Source organism: Equus asinus, chromosome 1 (genome assembly GCF_041296235.1).
Source record: "Equus asinus isolate D_3611 breed Donkey chromosome 1, EquAss-T2T_v2, whole genome shotgun sequence".
Lineage (NCBI taxonomy): Eukaryota > Metazoa > Chordata > Mammalia > Perissodactyla > Equidae > Equus > Equus asinus.
Genome location: NC_091790.1, coordinates 127,752,060 through 127,768,632, shown reverse-complemented (window position 1 = coordinate 127,768,632; position 16,573 = coordinate 127,752,060). Strand labels below are relative to the sequence as shown.

Here is a 16,573-nt window from a genome sequence, read left to right as displayed (position 1 = left end):
CTCAGGGCCAGTCTTCCTCAGCAAAAAGAGGAGGGTTGGCAGCTCAGGGCTAAGCTTCCTCAAAAAAAAGAAATCTAAAAGAAGGTAAAATCCATGTCTTTATAACTACAACCTCTATAAACATAAGTGAAAGAGTTGGGTCATTTCTTGAATTCATCTCAACTGTGTAGAAGCTTAGACTTACAGTTAGACCCTTACCACATTCCTGTTCCAAAAGAGTATTTGTAATTTCCTAGCCAAGACTGCTGCTCCCTCACATTTGGCTAAATGCCAGTTATCCACACGCTTTCTGTTGATTCTGGCCATAACTGCTAGTCCCTCAGGAGCTTTTTGAATACTTTGCTTATGCTTTCCTCAACACAAAACAAAATGTCTTTAAAAAGATAGGAGAAAAAAATCCTACTCTTCAATTCCCCATTGACATTCTCTCTCTTAGGAATCTGGTTGGACCATCACGGTATCAATGTCACCAAGAAAACTCAGAGTTCAGCCATGGGTGACAGTGAATGCATATGAACAGATTCAAAACACATTTTTTTTTCCTTCATGCCTCAGAAACCACCTTCTTAACATTGATAGCTAATGCCACCTATATGCCAAAACAAACAAGCAAAAAATCCCAAAAGCCCAAACAACTACATAACTAATAAAAGGGCACGTTCTCCCCCATTTCTTTCAGCATCTTAAGCAGTGTAGGTGTGATCTGGGATGCTGGATTTTATGGCTCATTTGTATCCATTCTCATCCTTCCAAGCACATTTTGTTTCTCCTGGCGGTTGTGCATGCCACTGTCATTCTGCAGAATAGTGCATTGAAAGTAGTATAATTTTCTAACAAAATTATACAATTCAGTTATAAAATGATGCAGTTAAGCTATTCTTTAGCACGTGCTTTCCACGAGGCAAATGTGTTTCACATTATTTAGATTTCTAGACATAGGAGAAATGCTTGAGTAAAACTTAAGAAGAACAAGGAAAACTGTGAATTTTTCTCACTAAACAGTTAAAAATCTATATTTCCAATGTGGCAATAAAAACTCAAGTAGATTAATATTCAGACCATGAACAAAACTCTTGATTAGTTTCATAAAATATTAAACTAATACAATATATTTAATTAAAACTTCAGTTAAAGTTTGTGTTGTAAGAAAAGGAATTATATAGGAAAGTATTTTCATAATGCATTTTAACTTAGGGTTATTTACAGTGGATTTGTTTTATATATTGCCAAGAGTCAAGTGATTGTCTCATTTTCTTTCATATAAGCAGTTTAATGTAGATATGGTCTTTTGGGGAGAAACTATTGGGGATAAATACTAGAAGAAAATAAAGTCCCTGTGTTCATTAGTTAAAATTACTAAATAACATAGATTTCTTGAGGAGCAAAAATTCAAAGAACTTGTTATTCATATAAACGACTAGTGGTTTTTTCTTTCTTTTGAAATTTTCTCCCTGAAGCATCTTTGAAAAATCAGAATCTTATCCTGATTTTTTTCTTACTACGTTTCATAGCTTTTTAATTTAAACATCTAAAAGGAGTTTTAGATTTATTCATTTATTAATTCATTATGTCATTCATTGATTCAACAAATGTCTTTTGAGCATTTCTGTACTACAGACACTGTGCAAGATACTCAAGACATAAGAATATATAAGACACATCAAGAAGTTTACATTCTAGTGAGGCATAATGTCAAATACGTAAGGAGACAAATACACATGCTAGGATGAACAGTATGACGGAAATGGGCACGGGGGCTGTGGTGGTACTAGGAACACTGATGAAAGTTTGGTCAGCGAAGGCTTCGTGGGGAAAGTGGGCAATAGTCAGGTAAACGGGAGGTGAAGTGGGAAGGGAGGTGCAGAATTCCAGGCAAAATAAAGAGCAGCAGAGAGACTATAACAGATTTGCATCCTCAAGAAATCACACGTAGGTCTCTCTAATTCTACAGGTAAACAAGACCATGAGATATTGAACAGTTTTGCCATGGTCAAACACCAGATTTCGAGCTAGGGTTCCAATGCAGAACTATTTCCAATATTTCTGTTTCTGTACATAGAGACTATTGTCGAGCATGACAATGATAAGTTACACTCACCTGTCAAGATACCTTGCAGATGTGTGTTTTATTTTTTAATTGTAGCCACACTTGACCATCTAAAATTAACATAACATCTGTTACCATCAGAAGCCAGCGCTGTAACAATGAAAAGTAATATATGGCATAAAAATCAAGTTGGTTATTTATATCCAGAATATCAAAATAGATTAGATACCAGTTAAATTTATGGCTAAGCTAATACATTTATTAAATATCATTTCTCCAGAGACATAGAAAACTAAAAACTTTGGTAGTTCTGTTCTTAACATTGAAAACTCTAAATATTTTACTACATATTTTACTACAGTTGCATGCCACATAATGATGTTTTGGTCAAGGACGGACTGCATATTTGACAGTGTTCCATAAGATTAGTACCACATAGCCTAGGAGTGTAGTTGGCTATACCCTCTAGGTTTGCATAAGTACACTCTGTGATGTTTGCACGACCATGAAATTGCCTAATGATGCACTTCTCAGAACATATCCCTGTTGTTAAGCAGAACATGACTGTATTTACATGAAACTTAGTCCATGAAAATATGATTTATTCAGATGTTATCTTTGCACTCTGTAAAATACCAAAATATTGATTCACAAATTTTCTCTATAGCAAATGCTTATAATTTAAAGTTTTCAATTAGAAACTATGTATTTACTGTAAATAGTATCAATTATTATAATGATGCTGAGTATTTTTACTCATTTAATTACGATTAGATATCATTTGTGCCTAAAGCTTTATTCTAATTTATTATTTTTCATTAAAGTGTTTATTTTTTCTTCAGAAAGTATTTTACAAAATATCCTTATTATCTATTACTATGAATTTATTTTGTTCTTCACACTGATAATAAGATATGAAAGGAGAATGTTTCCCTTCTGACGAAAGCCTAACATTTCCAACAGAAACACATTTGGTTCAGTTTACATAGCATATAGTTTTAGCACCTGTCTAGCTTCTTTGAAGTTTAAGTCATACAGTTCATATTGTGTTATTTGAATTGTTCACAAAGTATTTTCTTTTATCTGGGTACAAAAAGGGAAATTAGGTAAAATTAGTAATATATCTTCTTTTCCTTTGTGCAAGTAACCTGCCCTGGATATAATATTACTTGTTATCATAGGGTTGCCATCTAGTGGCTCCAAGGGGTATTTAATTGTTAAGTTTATAGAATTGAATAAAACAAGTTCCAAACAAGTTCCTGAATGTTCCAAACAATGTTCCAATTTGGGATAAGCACAATAAAATTGATAAGGACTTAAATAAAGATTGCTTTCCCATAATAATATTTTCAGATATCAAAGTTCTAGAAATATTTTAGGAAATTAAATTAAATCTAATATTAAAAATTTAAATAGAAAACTGTCATGATTTTTAAGAAATCTATTTTTTGTATTCATTATTCATTACGCATTCATCCCAGTCTATATTAGAAAAATAAGTTATATTTAGGACAATTTTACAAAATTGCCTATATTTTAGACAGGAAATATAATCAAATATAATAATTAAAAACAAAAATATTTCAGAAAAATCCTTGCTCTGGGGGTTCAGTAGTCAATTAACCCTTTTTTGTGTCAACTCATTCATTTATGCCATAGAGTTGATGATCCCCAAGGGCTTTTAATGAATTCAGCATGAGTCTCTTCTATCCATGTCCAAGCAGTACAGCCTGCGTCCCACATATGGTTCATATCTCTAACCACTGAGTGCCTTTGATCTCAAAATACTCTTGCTCCACATATAGATATAAAATTTCTGGTAAAACAGCACTAATCGACTTTGATATAAATTATGTTACTCTTTCCCCTTCTATTACCAAATAACACGCTTAAATAAGAGTTCTGATGTAACTTTTCCCCACCAAATTGTGTTTTCTTAAGTCCAGACATAAAGTGTCCTTGTTTTCCAGTTTTTGTTATTTTCCTTATGACACCTCTTAGCATAGCATGGACTCAACAAACACAGCTCATTTTTTTTAAGTTGTTATCTTGAAAATTTTCAAGTGCAAAGAAAAATTGAAAGTGGAGTAAAATTTACATGTGTATACTATTTACCTCGATTCACCAATTGTTAATATTCTACTACATTTGCTCTCGCTCTTCTCTCTCTTTTTCTCATATATAGTTTAAAAGTGAATTCCTTTGTGGGAAACCTAGATTTATTTGTATCATATATAATTTTTAAGTATCCATAGTGAATTTTGTGAACTGATAAAACTATTTAGTTACTTGTCTTTTTGTAAATGAAAAAGTTTATTATAATAACATTTCTAAAAACTTATTTTTCTTAAGCCTTTGAATTCCATTTATATCTTGTTCTTTTTCTAAACCTGATATATCAAAAGTAATTATCTTCACTTTCTAAAAATTGTTATTTAACTCAAGTTGAAAATAAACTTCCTAACAATGTGTCCCATTTACAACTCAGTTGATTACTTTCTCAAATTTTAAACCATACAAATGTATTTAATCTATTGAAGTTTTTTAAAGTTTGAAGGACTCACATTAGAAAAAACATTCATAAATATTGAAAAAAATTTTAAATCTAATCCATAAAATTTATAAATATGACACTGAAGTTCTCTTAAATTCTGTTTACTTGGTCAAGTTTTTATTTCTGTAAATTTAATAATTCTAAATCTAAATTTGAATATACAATTAAATTTATTAAATTGAAAATACAATTAATTTGAATTCTCTTAAGCTTTAAACTCACACTTTAAAGCACATGTGTCCACATCTGTACACATTCCAAATTTAACAGAAAAGCACTCATACTTTGAGTTTAGTACACTCATCATCTCTGTATTTTTAAACCTGACCAGAGTTATATAATGCTCATTATGAAAATAGTTTGACCGCCCTAAATTGAGGTTGCTAGTTCAGGTGATCTGCTGCTGTCATTTGCTTCTTGGCCAGAGATTTTTACCTGGAACAGGACACCGGAGCTGCATATGCCCAGGACAGTCCTCTGGCCCCACTGATGTTCATAATGATTACCTTTCGTTGTCACTTTGACAAAAGCGGACTCCAAGTCCCCATGCTTGAGAAGTATTGGTCTTTTGGGAGTTCCAGTTATATCCTTTCATTATTTTTCAAAATTTTCTCTCTTCTCTTAAGCTATTTTTTTAAGATTTTATTTTTCCTTTTTCTCCCCAAAGCCCCCCTGTACATAGTTGTTATATTTTTAGTTGTGGATCCTTCTAGTTCTAGCATGTGGGATGCCACCTCAGCATGGCCTGACTAGCGGTGCCATGTCCGTGCCCAGGATCCGAACTGGCGAAACCCCTGGGCTGCTGAAGCAGAGCGCGAGAACTTAACCACTCAGCCATGGGGCTGGCCCCTCTTAAGCTATTTTAATGTCTTTCTTCTGGCCAGCCGCAAAGACACATTGTCTCTTTTTGTTTTTCCTAAATATTGGCACCTGAGCTAACATCTGTTGCCAATCTGCTTTTCTTCCTCTTCTTCTTCTTCTCCCCAAAGCTCCCCCAGTACATAGTTGTATATTCTAATTATAGGTCGTTCTGGTTGAGCTATGTGGGACGCTGCTTCAGCGTGGCCTGTTGCGTGGTGCTATGTCCGCGCCCAGGATCTGAACCAGTGAAACCCTGGGCCTCCCACCCTGCCGCAGGGCCAGCCCATTGCCATTTCTTGAGACCCTGCGCACATTGGTGTATTCCTCAGTCTGCTTTTAGGGTTACAAACTCCACCACATGTTGCAGCTAACTTTGTTTGTTCTGTCGACTGCCTGATTAAATTATGAACTCTTTATATGGTCCCAACTAACTAAACCACAAACTTAAAACAAATTAAATGACAATTAATTGGGTTATCTACAACTTTGTCAGATTTTGTGGTTCCTGTGCTAAAATCATGTTAGTGGAAGAAATTTCTTATTACAAGAAGGATTTGGGTTAGCTGATTCACATATAAAACCAATAATAATACCTTGATAATATGAAGGTTATAAGAACTTTAGTAAAATAAGAAGAAATCAGGTTATTTATCAAATACTCATGTGGGTCTTAGTATATGCCAGCTACTCTTCTAAGTACTTTACTCTAAGCACTTTTGAGTGCTATTCCTATTTGTAAATGAGGAAACTGAGGCGCAGAGAGATTAGCAATTAGCTCAAGTTCACACAGCTAGTGATTGGCAGAGTTAGGATTCAAATCCTGGCAGTCTGACTGTACCATCAATGTTCTTAACAATAGTGTTAATTTCGTAAAGTCATATACACAGTAAACCTGGATACGTTTAACGTTATTTTGGTTTATACATTGTTGTCAGATCCAGAAACAAATACTGACTTATTTTTAACTGCTGTTTCCATATAGGTAGTGAATTGTTTACTGGACTCTACAGTGACTACTGGGGTAGAGATGCTGCAATCTTCCGGAGCTTGGGGCGACTGGCTCACATTCGAACTGAGCATGACGATGAACGCCTGTTGAGAGGTAGGTTTGAGGAGGAAAGAGCATATAAATCAGAATAGAAAACAAGGCTAAAACTGATGGGAAGCTTGCCATTTTTATAATAATAACAATACAAATGTAATTTATAGTTTTTACAAATTTCAGGATTTTTTTATTAGCAATATTCCTGAATTAAAATGTTAACTATGATATGTGTCTATCATTTTATATCCAAATGGATTGGCTTTATTATAAAACCAAGTTACCCTCATAGCAATGCTTAGAAATCAGGATTTAAATGAAGAAAACAAACAAATACATGAAAAGTGAAAAACCTTTATCCAGTAAGTTGTTTTGTTTTCTCTTGTCAATTGAAATAATTTTGGATGCATTGATTGCTTTGCTTTGCTTGTTTTAAGATCACATTGCACTTTAGAGACAAGACTCTAGTAAAATCACTAGCCATTCATTGGCAGAGAATTCTTTGTAAGGAATAACGTTTATATTACGGCATACTGGTATATCTAGGGACTAAATCATCATTTTATGATGAGCATTTTCATTATTTTCAGCCTTTTTATTAAGTTTTCGAGTGCATAGTCACTATTGGCAGCATGTTATCATTAACATGTTAGACACACCCTATCAATCAAAGGTTGTTCACTGAGACTCCTCAGACTTCAAACACAAAACTTAGAGTAAATGTTCCACCTTAAAATTACAATGAGCTAACCTGGTGGATAATTTATGAATTAAAAAAAATAATGGCATAGTTTTTTACTAAAATATTCTACACATATTTATACTGACTTTTTATATAATTGGGAGGAAGTTTATAGAGATTGTCATCATCATGCCCCTAATCTGTGCTTCTTCGAATGCATTTCAAGTCTATAATGCTTGTTGTCTGAAATTGTTTTTCCCTCCCTGATTCTTTCATTTTCCAATTAAATTTTCCTCTAATATTTCTTAAAAATGGTTGATTTACAAAGACAATGGAGATATCTATAGGATTTTAATGTTTAGTACAAACTTTTAAAAGAAATATTTTATTTCTTCATGAAATGATAAAAGTTAAACATTCACGTAATATATAATTCAGTAGAATAACATCCTTTTGTTGTAATAGCTATTTCACTTTTCTTCTATTGTTTACTTGTATAGAACCAAAATTTGTCGGTTCACATATGATTCCTGACAATGAAGACGGAGATGACAACAAAGTGTATTTCTTTTTTACTGAAAAGGCGCTGGAGGCAGAAAGCAATGCTCACGCGATTTACAGCCGAGTGGGGCGACTTTGCGTGGTGAGGATCGCGTGTCTCTCTCAGTAACTGTGCGGGTCTCGCAATTCGTGCTCAGGTCTTGGTTAATTTTTTAGTAGATTTCTACTTTAAAATAGTTTCTAATATTCTGTAGGCTGCCTAAAATTGATATTTACTGCCTAATCTTTATACTTCGTATCTGGGAAAGGTCTTATCTGAAATGAACTTTACATTTTGTCTGATTTTCCCCATTTTCAGAGCCATGCTGAAAATAAGTCTATAATTAGGCTGTACTTCTTCCCATACAGAAGTTTGAGCGCCATTTTTAAAAATTAATTTAACCAAAATCTTTTTAGTTTCTTGAGTCGTCATTCTAAGTGATTTACATAAGTATGTTTCAACAATTCATTTGGTTGACTCTGTAGAAGAAACATCTGTAGTTTGCTGTTGTCAGATAGGTTGTTTGGGATCATTCAAAACCAACTGAAATAGCATATATATTGAGAGAATGCTAATAATACTGCAAATATAAAGTTATTTTGATATTTAAAAGATATTTAAGAATAAACTTAGGAAGAGATATATATGTCAACGCGTGTATATGTAGTGTATGGGTATGCAAATATATATTTACATTGTGTGTGCATTTCAAGGTTTTTTTCTAAAGGAAGAAAAAGGAATGGATGTTTCCATATTTCTGAGATAAGCAGATTATTTATCACTAAAATAATAAAAAGTTTGCTGTATTGTAAAAGCCACTGCTTTATTTAGGAGAGACTACTGTTAACATTCTTAATATCTAGAAAGTATATTTAACGGGCCAGAGTGAAAGTACACTGACACGGCAGATGTGCAAACCTAAAAAGAAATTTATGGGGAAATGCGTGTATGGGATTGTTCGCTAAATTTTCCACATTAAATGAAAAAGCTACAACTCTTGCCATCTATATGTTTAATAATACAAAAAATCTGTTGGTAAAAGTTCCTTAAGCAGCTATTTACCTGCTTTTTGTTTTTCACAGAATGATGTGGGAGGACAGAGAATGCTGGTGAATAAGTGGAGCACTTTCCTAAAAGCGAGACTGGTTTGCTCAGTACCAGGAATGAATGGAATTGATACATATTTTGATGAATTAGGTAAATATTATTGGGAGAACTGAACTTTGTTCTTTGATGTATATGCCTTTCCATAAACCTCACTGTCTCTAGCATATATGGGCACTTGCTTTCTGGAGTGTTTGACTTCTGTCTAATTTAGAGCAAGTTTCTGTTCTTTTCAGTTTGACCAGGTCCACGTGTTGGGGACAGATGAGTTGCAGGAACAAAAAGAGACCCATCTCATTAGCTCAGGGTCAGCTCCTCTGGTCCCTTCCTTGAGGGCCAGCTCAAAGCCACCGTTTCACACTGTTGTGATTTGGTCACGTTTGTATGATTGCATATGAAAATTTGTATCTTAAAATATGTAATTGGGGGGCTGGCCCCGTGGCCGAGTGGTTAAGTTTGCTCACTCTGTATCAGGCGGCCCAGTGTTTCGTTAGTTCGAATCCTGGGCGCGGACATGGCACTGCTCATCAGACCACGCTGAGGCAGCGTCCCACATGCCACAACTAGAAGAACCCACAACGAAGAATACACAACTATGTACCGGGGGGCTTTGGGGAGAAAAAGGAAAAAATAAAATCTAAAAAAAAAAAAAAATCTTTAAAAAAAAATATGTAATCGGTTCTAAACTATTTTAGAGGGCTAAAAATACTAAGTAATGTAATGGTCTTTAATTTTTCAGAGGATGTTTTTTTGCTGTATACCAGAGATCATAAGAACCCAGTGATATTTGGACTCTTTAACACTACCAGGTGAGAAATTTATATGCTCAATAAAAATGTGATGAAACAAAAAAAATGCCTCACCCCTTCACTGTGTATGCAACTTGGAATACTATTGACCCATTTGTCATTCTCATTTTCTGTACTTTATAAGTCACCAATGTCTCTTCATTCTCCTATGTTTGCAATTCTACTTTCATTTTTAAAGCCACCATCTCAATCCAGATCCTTATTGGTTTTGTTTGAAGTACCCCAGCACCCTCCTATGCCCAGCATCCTAATCTCTTTCCTCTCTGATTGACAACAGAATGATTTCCTTTCTTATCTAGTTTATAAGTTATTAATTTCATGCCACAGAGTCTAGGGCAATTCTTTTAATCATCATATAGAATTTGCCAAGTCAGACTTTCAAGGCTCTCTATCAGATCTTACCTACTTACCTTTGAAAGTTTTTACTCAAAGCTCTCAAATGCTTTGCTTTTGATAAGATGATACCTTCACAGAATCCCACTATCTACTTTATCTTACTTGAAATGACTCTCTCTTCCAACCCTGGCTTATATCAGTTCTCCAATACAGGTCAGTTGTCATCTTCAAGAAATACTCCTTGATTACCTAATCACAAAGCACTCTGCCCCTTCCTTCACTCTGGTTGTCCTGCTCCTATGCAGACTCATAGTGGACAAACATTTGTAATTTGCCCTCCATGTTTTGCACTTAAATAGGCTACTCGAGTTTAGGGCTTTAATCTATTATTTTTCTCTTTTACGTTTTTGTATTTTGTATCCATTGAAGAGTACTGGAAAAATGAACTAAATATAGTTCCATGTGTGTTGATACATGAATGAAAAAATATTGTTAGAATCAATTTTGGCTGAAAGTTTACATAATAATTTCTTGAGTGTATTTCCAAATAAGGCAGAGTAGAGGTGAGATGACAGGATGAGAAATAAAGAATATGCCTCAATTCTCTTGACAGGGATAGAATGATATTACTCAGTCCCTCTTTTGCATTTCATTGGCCTTAAACTCTTATATAACCATGTAAACATGTTTGCTTAGGGTCTCTCCATAGAGCTTTTGTTTAGTTTTTCAGCTGGTGATTTCTTATGTTCACTTTGAAAAAAATAATAAAGCTCTTTGGACAAGCATCTTGATATTGTAAAGTGACCTTTTCTTCAGTAGAGAAACATGCAAACAATTTTGCTATCAATTATTCCCTGATGCAAAGAAAATTAGTTACTGTTTGTTGATAGTTATCACAGTCCGTGAAAAATCCCTAAATTTTTTCTTTTACTTCATCTTCTCCTGTATGCCAGTGAATAATTTATATGTTGCATGAGAATTCTATGGCTTTAAATGATAAATGCAAACTATGAGTGTAGTTTTCTATGGGTTAGTATCTTCATTTTATATGCTACTTTCCTAAATGATAGCATAATGGTTCTGTCTGAGATTTCAAAGACAAGACGTGATTTTCTTTCATAATTTCAATTTGGACTGTTCAATTTATATATAAATCTGAGAAAAAGTCTTCCCAGCTGTTACCTGACTTAAAGGTTGATATTTGTAGCATGGTGATCAAAGGTTTACTGCCACTTTGGTTGGGAGACTATCTCTGGTTTTCTCCCTACAGCAGGCATTTCCAATTGCTTCAAGGTGTATTATAAAATGTGTGAATTGATGTCCTAAGACCTAACACAAGTGCTGTTCTACAGGTGTCTTAGAATGTGGGAAATTTTATATTTATAAAGAACTTTGCATTTTGCAGAGCACTTTCACAATCATTAATTATTTTTACTCTCACAATAAGGATGCTATGGAAATGTTAGAATTCATTCAGATAATGCCAATTTAAGAAATATGACCAGATCTTTAAAACAAATCATTTGGAAATGTTCCTTTGCAGAATCTTATTACAAATGTCCCCGATAAACCTTGCTGTCATTAGTCAATGTGTTTATCCTCAGCATGTAGAAATTTTTATCAAGAAAATAATTTCAATTGCTACTAGTTCTGGAGGTAAAAAATCTGTTTTATATAATTTGTCATTTTCCCGAAATTAATCTTGTTCGGTCCATCCTCTTTCCACTATAGCACTGTTTTCAGTGACCTAGAGGAAGGAAAATACATCAAGCTTGTTAATGTCTGTGTGACCTCAAGCTAAAGAATATAACAAAGTTCCAAATTTTTGTGACTTTTAAATTGTTCATGAGTAACAATCTGAGAAATTGTTACTGAGAAATCTAATAAACACACTGAGAAATCTAATAAAGTTTGAATAGAATTTGTGGCAATATTAACAGCATGGTGATTAGAAAAGCAGTATCTCCTCTGAAGATGGAAAAACATGCAAGGAAATAAACCTTAAAATGAGTAATCCAACTTGGGAATGAACCTTCTTTAATATTAAGGCCAGATCTTCCTTAATAAAAAATGTATAAACATAAGATTTAATAGTGATAGTGAAGTGACACACTCCTTTTTGATTCTAACAATGTCATTTTCAATTTATGATAGTAAATAGGCAAAGAAATGGTAAGTTTTGGAGTTTCAATACTTGAAATATTCCAACAGTTAATATTTCTAGAATATACAATGCTTAAGAGATTGCAACTTTTTTACCCAAAAGACTATATTCTTATCTACGTAGTCTGGAGGGTTTGACTAGGTGACCTCCTAGTCAGTTCCAGAAGAGTAATTATCTTGTTTTGTATTTTTCAGTAATATATTTAGAGGGCATGCAGTATGTGTCTATCATATGTCTAGCATCCGGGCAGCCTTTAATGGGCCATATGCACATAAGGAAGGACCTGAATACCACTGGACACTCTATGAAGGAAAAGTCCCTTATCCAAGACCTGGCTCTGTAAGTTTAGATATTTAACAACATATTCTTATCTTTAAAGACTCTGACATAATATTTTGCTCACTGTTTCAGGTACTTTAAAAAACTTTGCCTTAAACAATCAAGAAATTCTACACCTAAAAATATGCTTGATTACTTGCATGCTAAAGAAAAATCACTTCTTATATTTAGTTGTATGCTTGTTATTTAGTGAAAAGAATCTATGATAGGTACATGTTAGCAGCATTATAAAATATGTATTATCACTGATATTTTGGCTGTCTAAGTAGCTCCACCTAATATTTTATTTTTAAGGGTACTGATGAATACAGAAACATCACTAAAGGAGTATCATTTTCCTCCAAGCCTCTTCAGAAGAATTAGTGCCACATATAACTTCCAAGCAGAAGAATGTTATCAAATTTTTATATTCTAATATTTGGGTCAGCCTCTAAGTTCTCTAGGCCAAACTTTCTTCTTACTTCTCACTATGGCATATCTAAAAGAAGCATTTCTCTGCCTCCTCAGAATACTTAGCATCTCATTTAACACCCTTGCTGGCTCCTAGAAGAAAAGTGCCAATACAGATATGCTGCTGGAGGACAGGAAGCTCCAGCGCTTGCCTCTGAACTGCTGCCGCTAAGATTCTCCCTAACTAGCCATTCAAATTCTTGTGCTTTTAATTACACACCTATCTAAAAATGATGATGATGACAATGATGATGATGAGATTTTGTATTACATGTCCTATGCACAACTAGATTGGAAAAATGTAGGATCATTGTGTGTGCTATGTGGGCTGTGGAGAACAAACATTTAACTTGTCGTGCAAGTCAAAGTCTATGCTTTTATGAGCAGCTGGTGAAAACTCATAACTATGCTGATTCCTCAAGTCCTTGCAAGTCAAGTAAAAATCGTTTTTTAAGAGCCAAAATCCAAAGTGGAAACGAGTCTCACCTCTACTGAGTGTGAGGCTTTACCATTTCAATCACTCTCTCTCACAAGCTTAAAATTATTACTTCCAGGAAGACATAAAGTGTATTTTATTTCATTCTATTGATTGAAATTACAATTTAAATGGAGAAAAGCCACTCCTGTGGCTTTGCTGGAAGTACTTCTTGAAACCACATGGTATTAAAGGAGATTTGAAGGAAGTGACTAGTTACTGAACTGCTCCAGGCTGACCCAAAATGTTTCCAATTATATATCATCAGAGTACACTCAAGTGAAAAAATTCATGCCAAATTAAGAAATATGACCTGAAGTTTTAAAACAAACCATTAAAAGTGCCCTCTTTGCAGAATCTGATTACTAAACTATTGTATTTATACTCTGAAGTGGAAAATTTTTATCAACACAATCATTGCAAATTTTGCTGGTTCTGGAAGAAAATATGTGAAATGAGGGAGTACTTAACAAGAACTTCGCTATTCCAAGGAGTAACTTAGGGGCTGTGAACATTTATTTTTAGAGTCAGTGATTTGAGAATTGAGACATTTAGCAAATGTTTCTGGTTTTCTCAATTTGTTGTGGCTAATCCATACAAAAATAATACAAATTCATACAGATTACAGTGGAACAAAGAGCTTTTTTTTCCTTAATTAACAATGATGGAATTTGAATAGGTTTCTATATTACAGCACTAAAACTCCAGTCAGTGAACCAACTGGAATCATCATCAATCATATTATCACAGTATCTATAATGGGAAAGCTGTTTTTTGTGGCTGTGATCTTTAATTTGGGGGGAAGATTTGGCACAACAAGAGGCTTTTTGTTTTGCTATGAACAATAGATTGTTTTCTTTCAAAATTTAACTTAAAATGTGAAAAAATAAATGTCCAAAAAAAGGGAAAATAATTACAATATTTATGATATTATACATTTTTGCCCCCTCCAAAATGAACCAGTAGTAAATATACTTCACTTTTCTGGGATTTCATTCTTTTCTGTATATTTCTAGTGCTGCATGTTTGAAATAACTGCTTCCCTTTGCAATTTTTAATGCAGATGGAATGAAAAACATATGGTTTCTAAAAATTTCTAAATGCACAGTTGATTAATTGAACATATCCAATTTTTCTAATTCTTTTCATAATTGATTATAAATATAAGGCAAAAAATTATTTCATCCACTTCTATTTCAGTGTGCCAGCAAAGTGAACGGAGGGAGGTACGGAACCACAAAAGACTATCCCGATGATGCCATCCGATTTGTGAGAAGCCATCCACTTATGTACCAGCCCATAAAACCTGCGCATAAAAAACCGATACTGGTGAAAACAGATGGAAAATATAACCTGAAACAGATAGCAGTTGATCGAGTGGAAGCTGAGGATGGCCAATATGATGTCTTGTTTATTGGGACAGGTAAAAATTAGAAAGTACTTGGAGACATTTAAATTGAACCCTAAAATCCATAACATTATTAATATTTTTAGAAAAGACCTATCAACAAATCTGTTGACCCGTTAGCCCATTTATACACTGCTCATCCGCTGCATTGGAAGGGAGGATTTGGGGCAGTTACAGCACATAATTCCTGTTACGTGGTCAATACTTAATGCATTTGAACAGATGAATAAGTGAAGGAATGAGTAATCAACGTTATTAAACAGTATTGGTTCCAAATAGAACTTCTCACAGATGAAATAGGGTGCCATAGCAGGGATGGTTCCCCGTCAGTCCCTCAGGTCCTCTCCCACCCTTGGCTGCTCAGTTAAGGTCTGGAGATCTTTCAAACAACTTGGTACAATAACTTCACCTAAATCTATAATCACAGCAATGCTTATCAGGCCCCGTCAGAATCAACCATTTGTACGAAACAGGGCAAATGTTACCCATAATGGAGGTAAACTTTTAGACCAAAGCTATAATATCCTGCATTAATAAAACAAAATGTAATAAATATGCTAAAAGTGAAATTTTAAAATATCTAATCTCAGTTAATGCCATACGTTAAATCTAGCTTGTGGAAGAGAACTTGGAATCCTTTAGCATTCAGGGTAATATGTATCAAATTCTAAGTACTTTAAAATTCTATAGTCATTTAAAAAGTCTTTAAAATGATAATTTCTTTTTTCATATACATCATAGTAATAGTCATTTAAAAAGTCTTTAAAATGATAATTTCTTTTTTCATATGCATCATAGTAATTGCTCCAGTAGTTGCTATTTAGAAGAGTTATCATTCCACCATATATAACTTTAACCATGGACTCATAATTCTAAAGAGACATTGCATATGCTCAGATCAGGAATCTCAGGAATCAGGATATAATATTAATATTGGTGCTTGGGCTTCTCCAGTCATACTTTTTGAAAAAGCAAAGATTTAAGTAAGCAAACATTCATCTGATTTCCAGACATTGATCTCTGGTGCAGGCTATCTTTTATCATTTATTTTAGGAGATTAATAATATGCTCTGCACTGGGGCTCAAGATGAACAAAGCATCAGATTTCTTTAACAAACTTAAAGTTACCTGGCCATGAATTCATTCATAGTGATATCCAACAGAGTTAAAAAAAAATAAAAATGAAAAAAAGAGTTTCATAAGCTAGAGAAATATTTGATAAAATTAATCATGGAAAAAGGTATATTATTTTTAAATGCCGTGGAAAGTAGAAGTCATACATATCAGTCCAAGACTGTTTTTAGAAATACTTTCTTCTTATATTGACCAAAGCTATTTCAGAGAATTCCAGAAATGTCAAATATATACTTGTGCTATCATATAAACCATGTTTAATTCAAAGATATCAAAAAATTGAATCACAGCTTTTCAGCACTAAAGAACATATTTTATGAATGTGTGATGAATACAGCATTGGAAAATCCCACAAATGATAGTTATTTTTATGCAAATTTACCAGACACATGCTTTAACAATTTATGTATATGTATATACGTAGAGACAGAGAGAGAGAGGAGAGTTCTTATTGCAAAATCACTAGTTACAATTTAACAATTTGAGTTTCACCTTTGCTTTTTGCTTCATATAATAATCGTGGGATATTTATTATGTGTGCTTGACTTTAAAAATTATGATAACTTGTGTTCCTTTTAGTGTATAAAACAAGTAATTGTTATTAGTTTTATTTTAATCAAATTTTAT

The 16,573-nt window shown here is 33.6% G+C and overlaps 1 protein-coding gene across 1 annotated transcript in view; it reads left to right on the top strand.

Moving 5' to 3' along the window:
• SEMA3E (semaphorin 3E) overlaps positions 1 to 16,573 on the top strand; it is a 264,006-nt gene that overhangs the window by 218,609 nt on the left and 28,824 nt on the right. The window contains exons 6-11 of the mRNA XM_014843190.3: positions 6,445 to 6,564; positions 7,687 to 7,829; positions 8,810 to 8,924; positions 9,571 to 9,640; positions 12,335 to 12,479; positions 14,605 to 14,827. Of these exons, the coding sequence (XP_014698676.2) occupies positions 6,445 to 6,564; positions 7,687 to 7,829; positions 8,810 to 8,924; positions 9,571 to 9,640; positions 12,335 to 12,479; positions 14,605 to 14,827 (816 nt within the window). The remainder of the gene's footprint in view (positions 1 to 6,444; positions 6,565 to 7,686; positions 7,830 to 8,809; positions 8,925 to 9,570; positions 9,641 to 12,334; positions 12,480 to 14,604; positions 14,828 to 16,573) is intronic.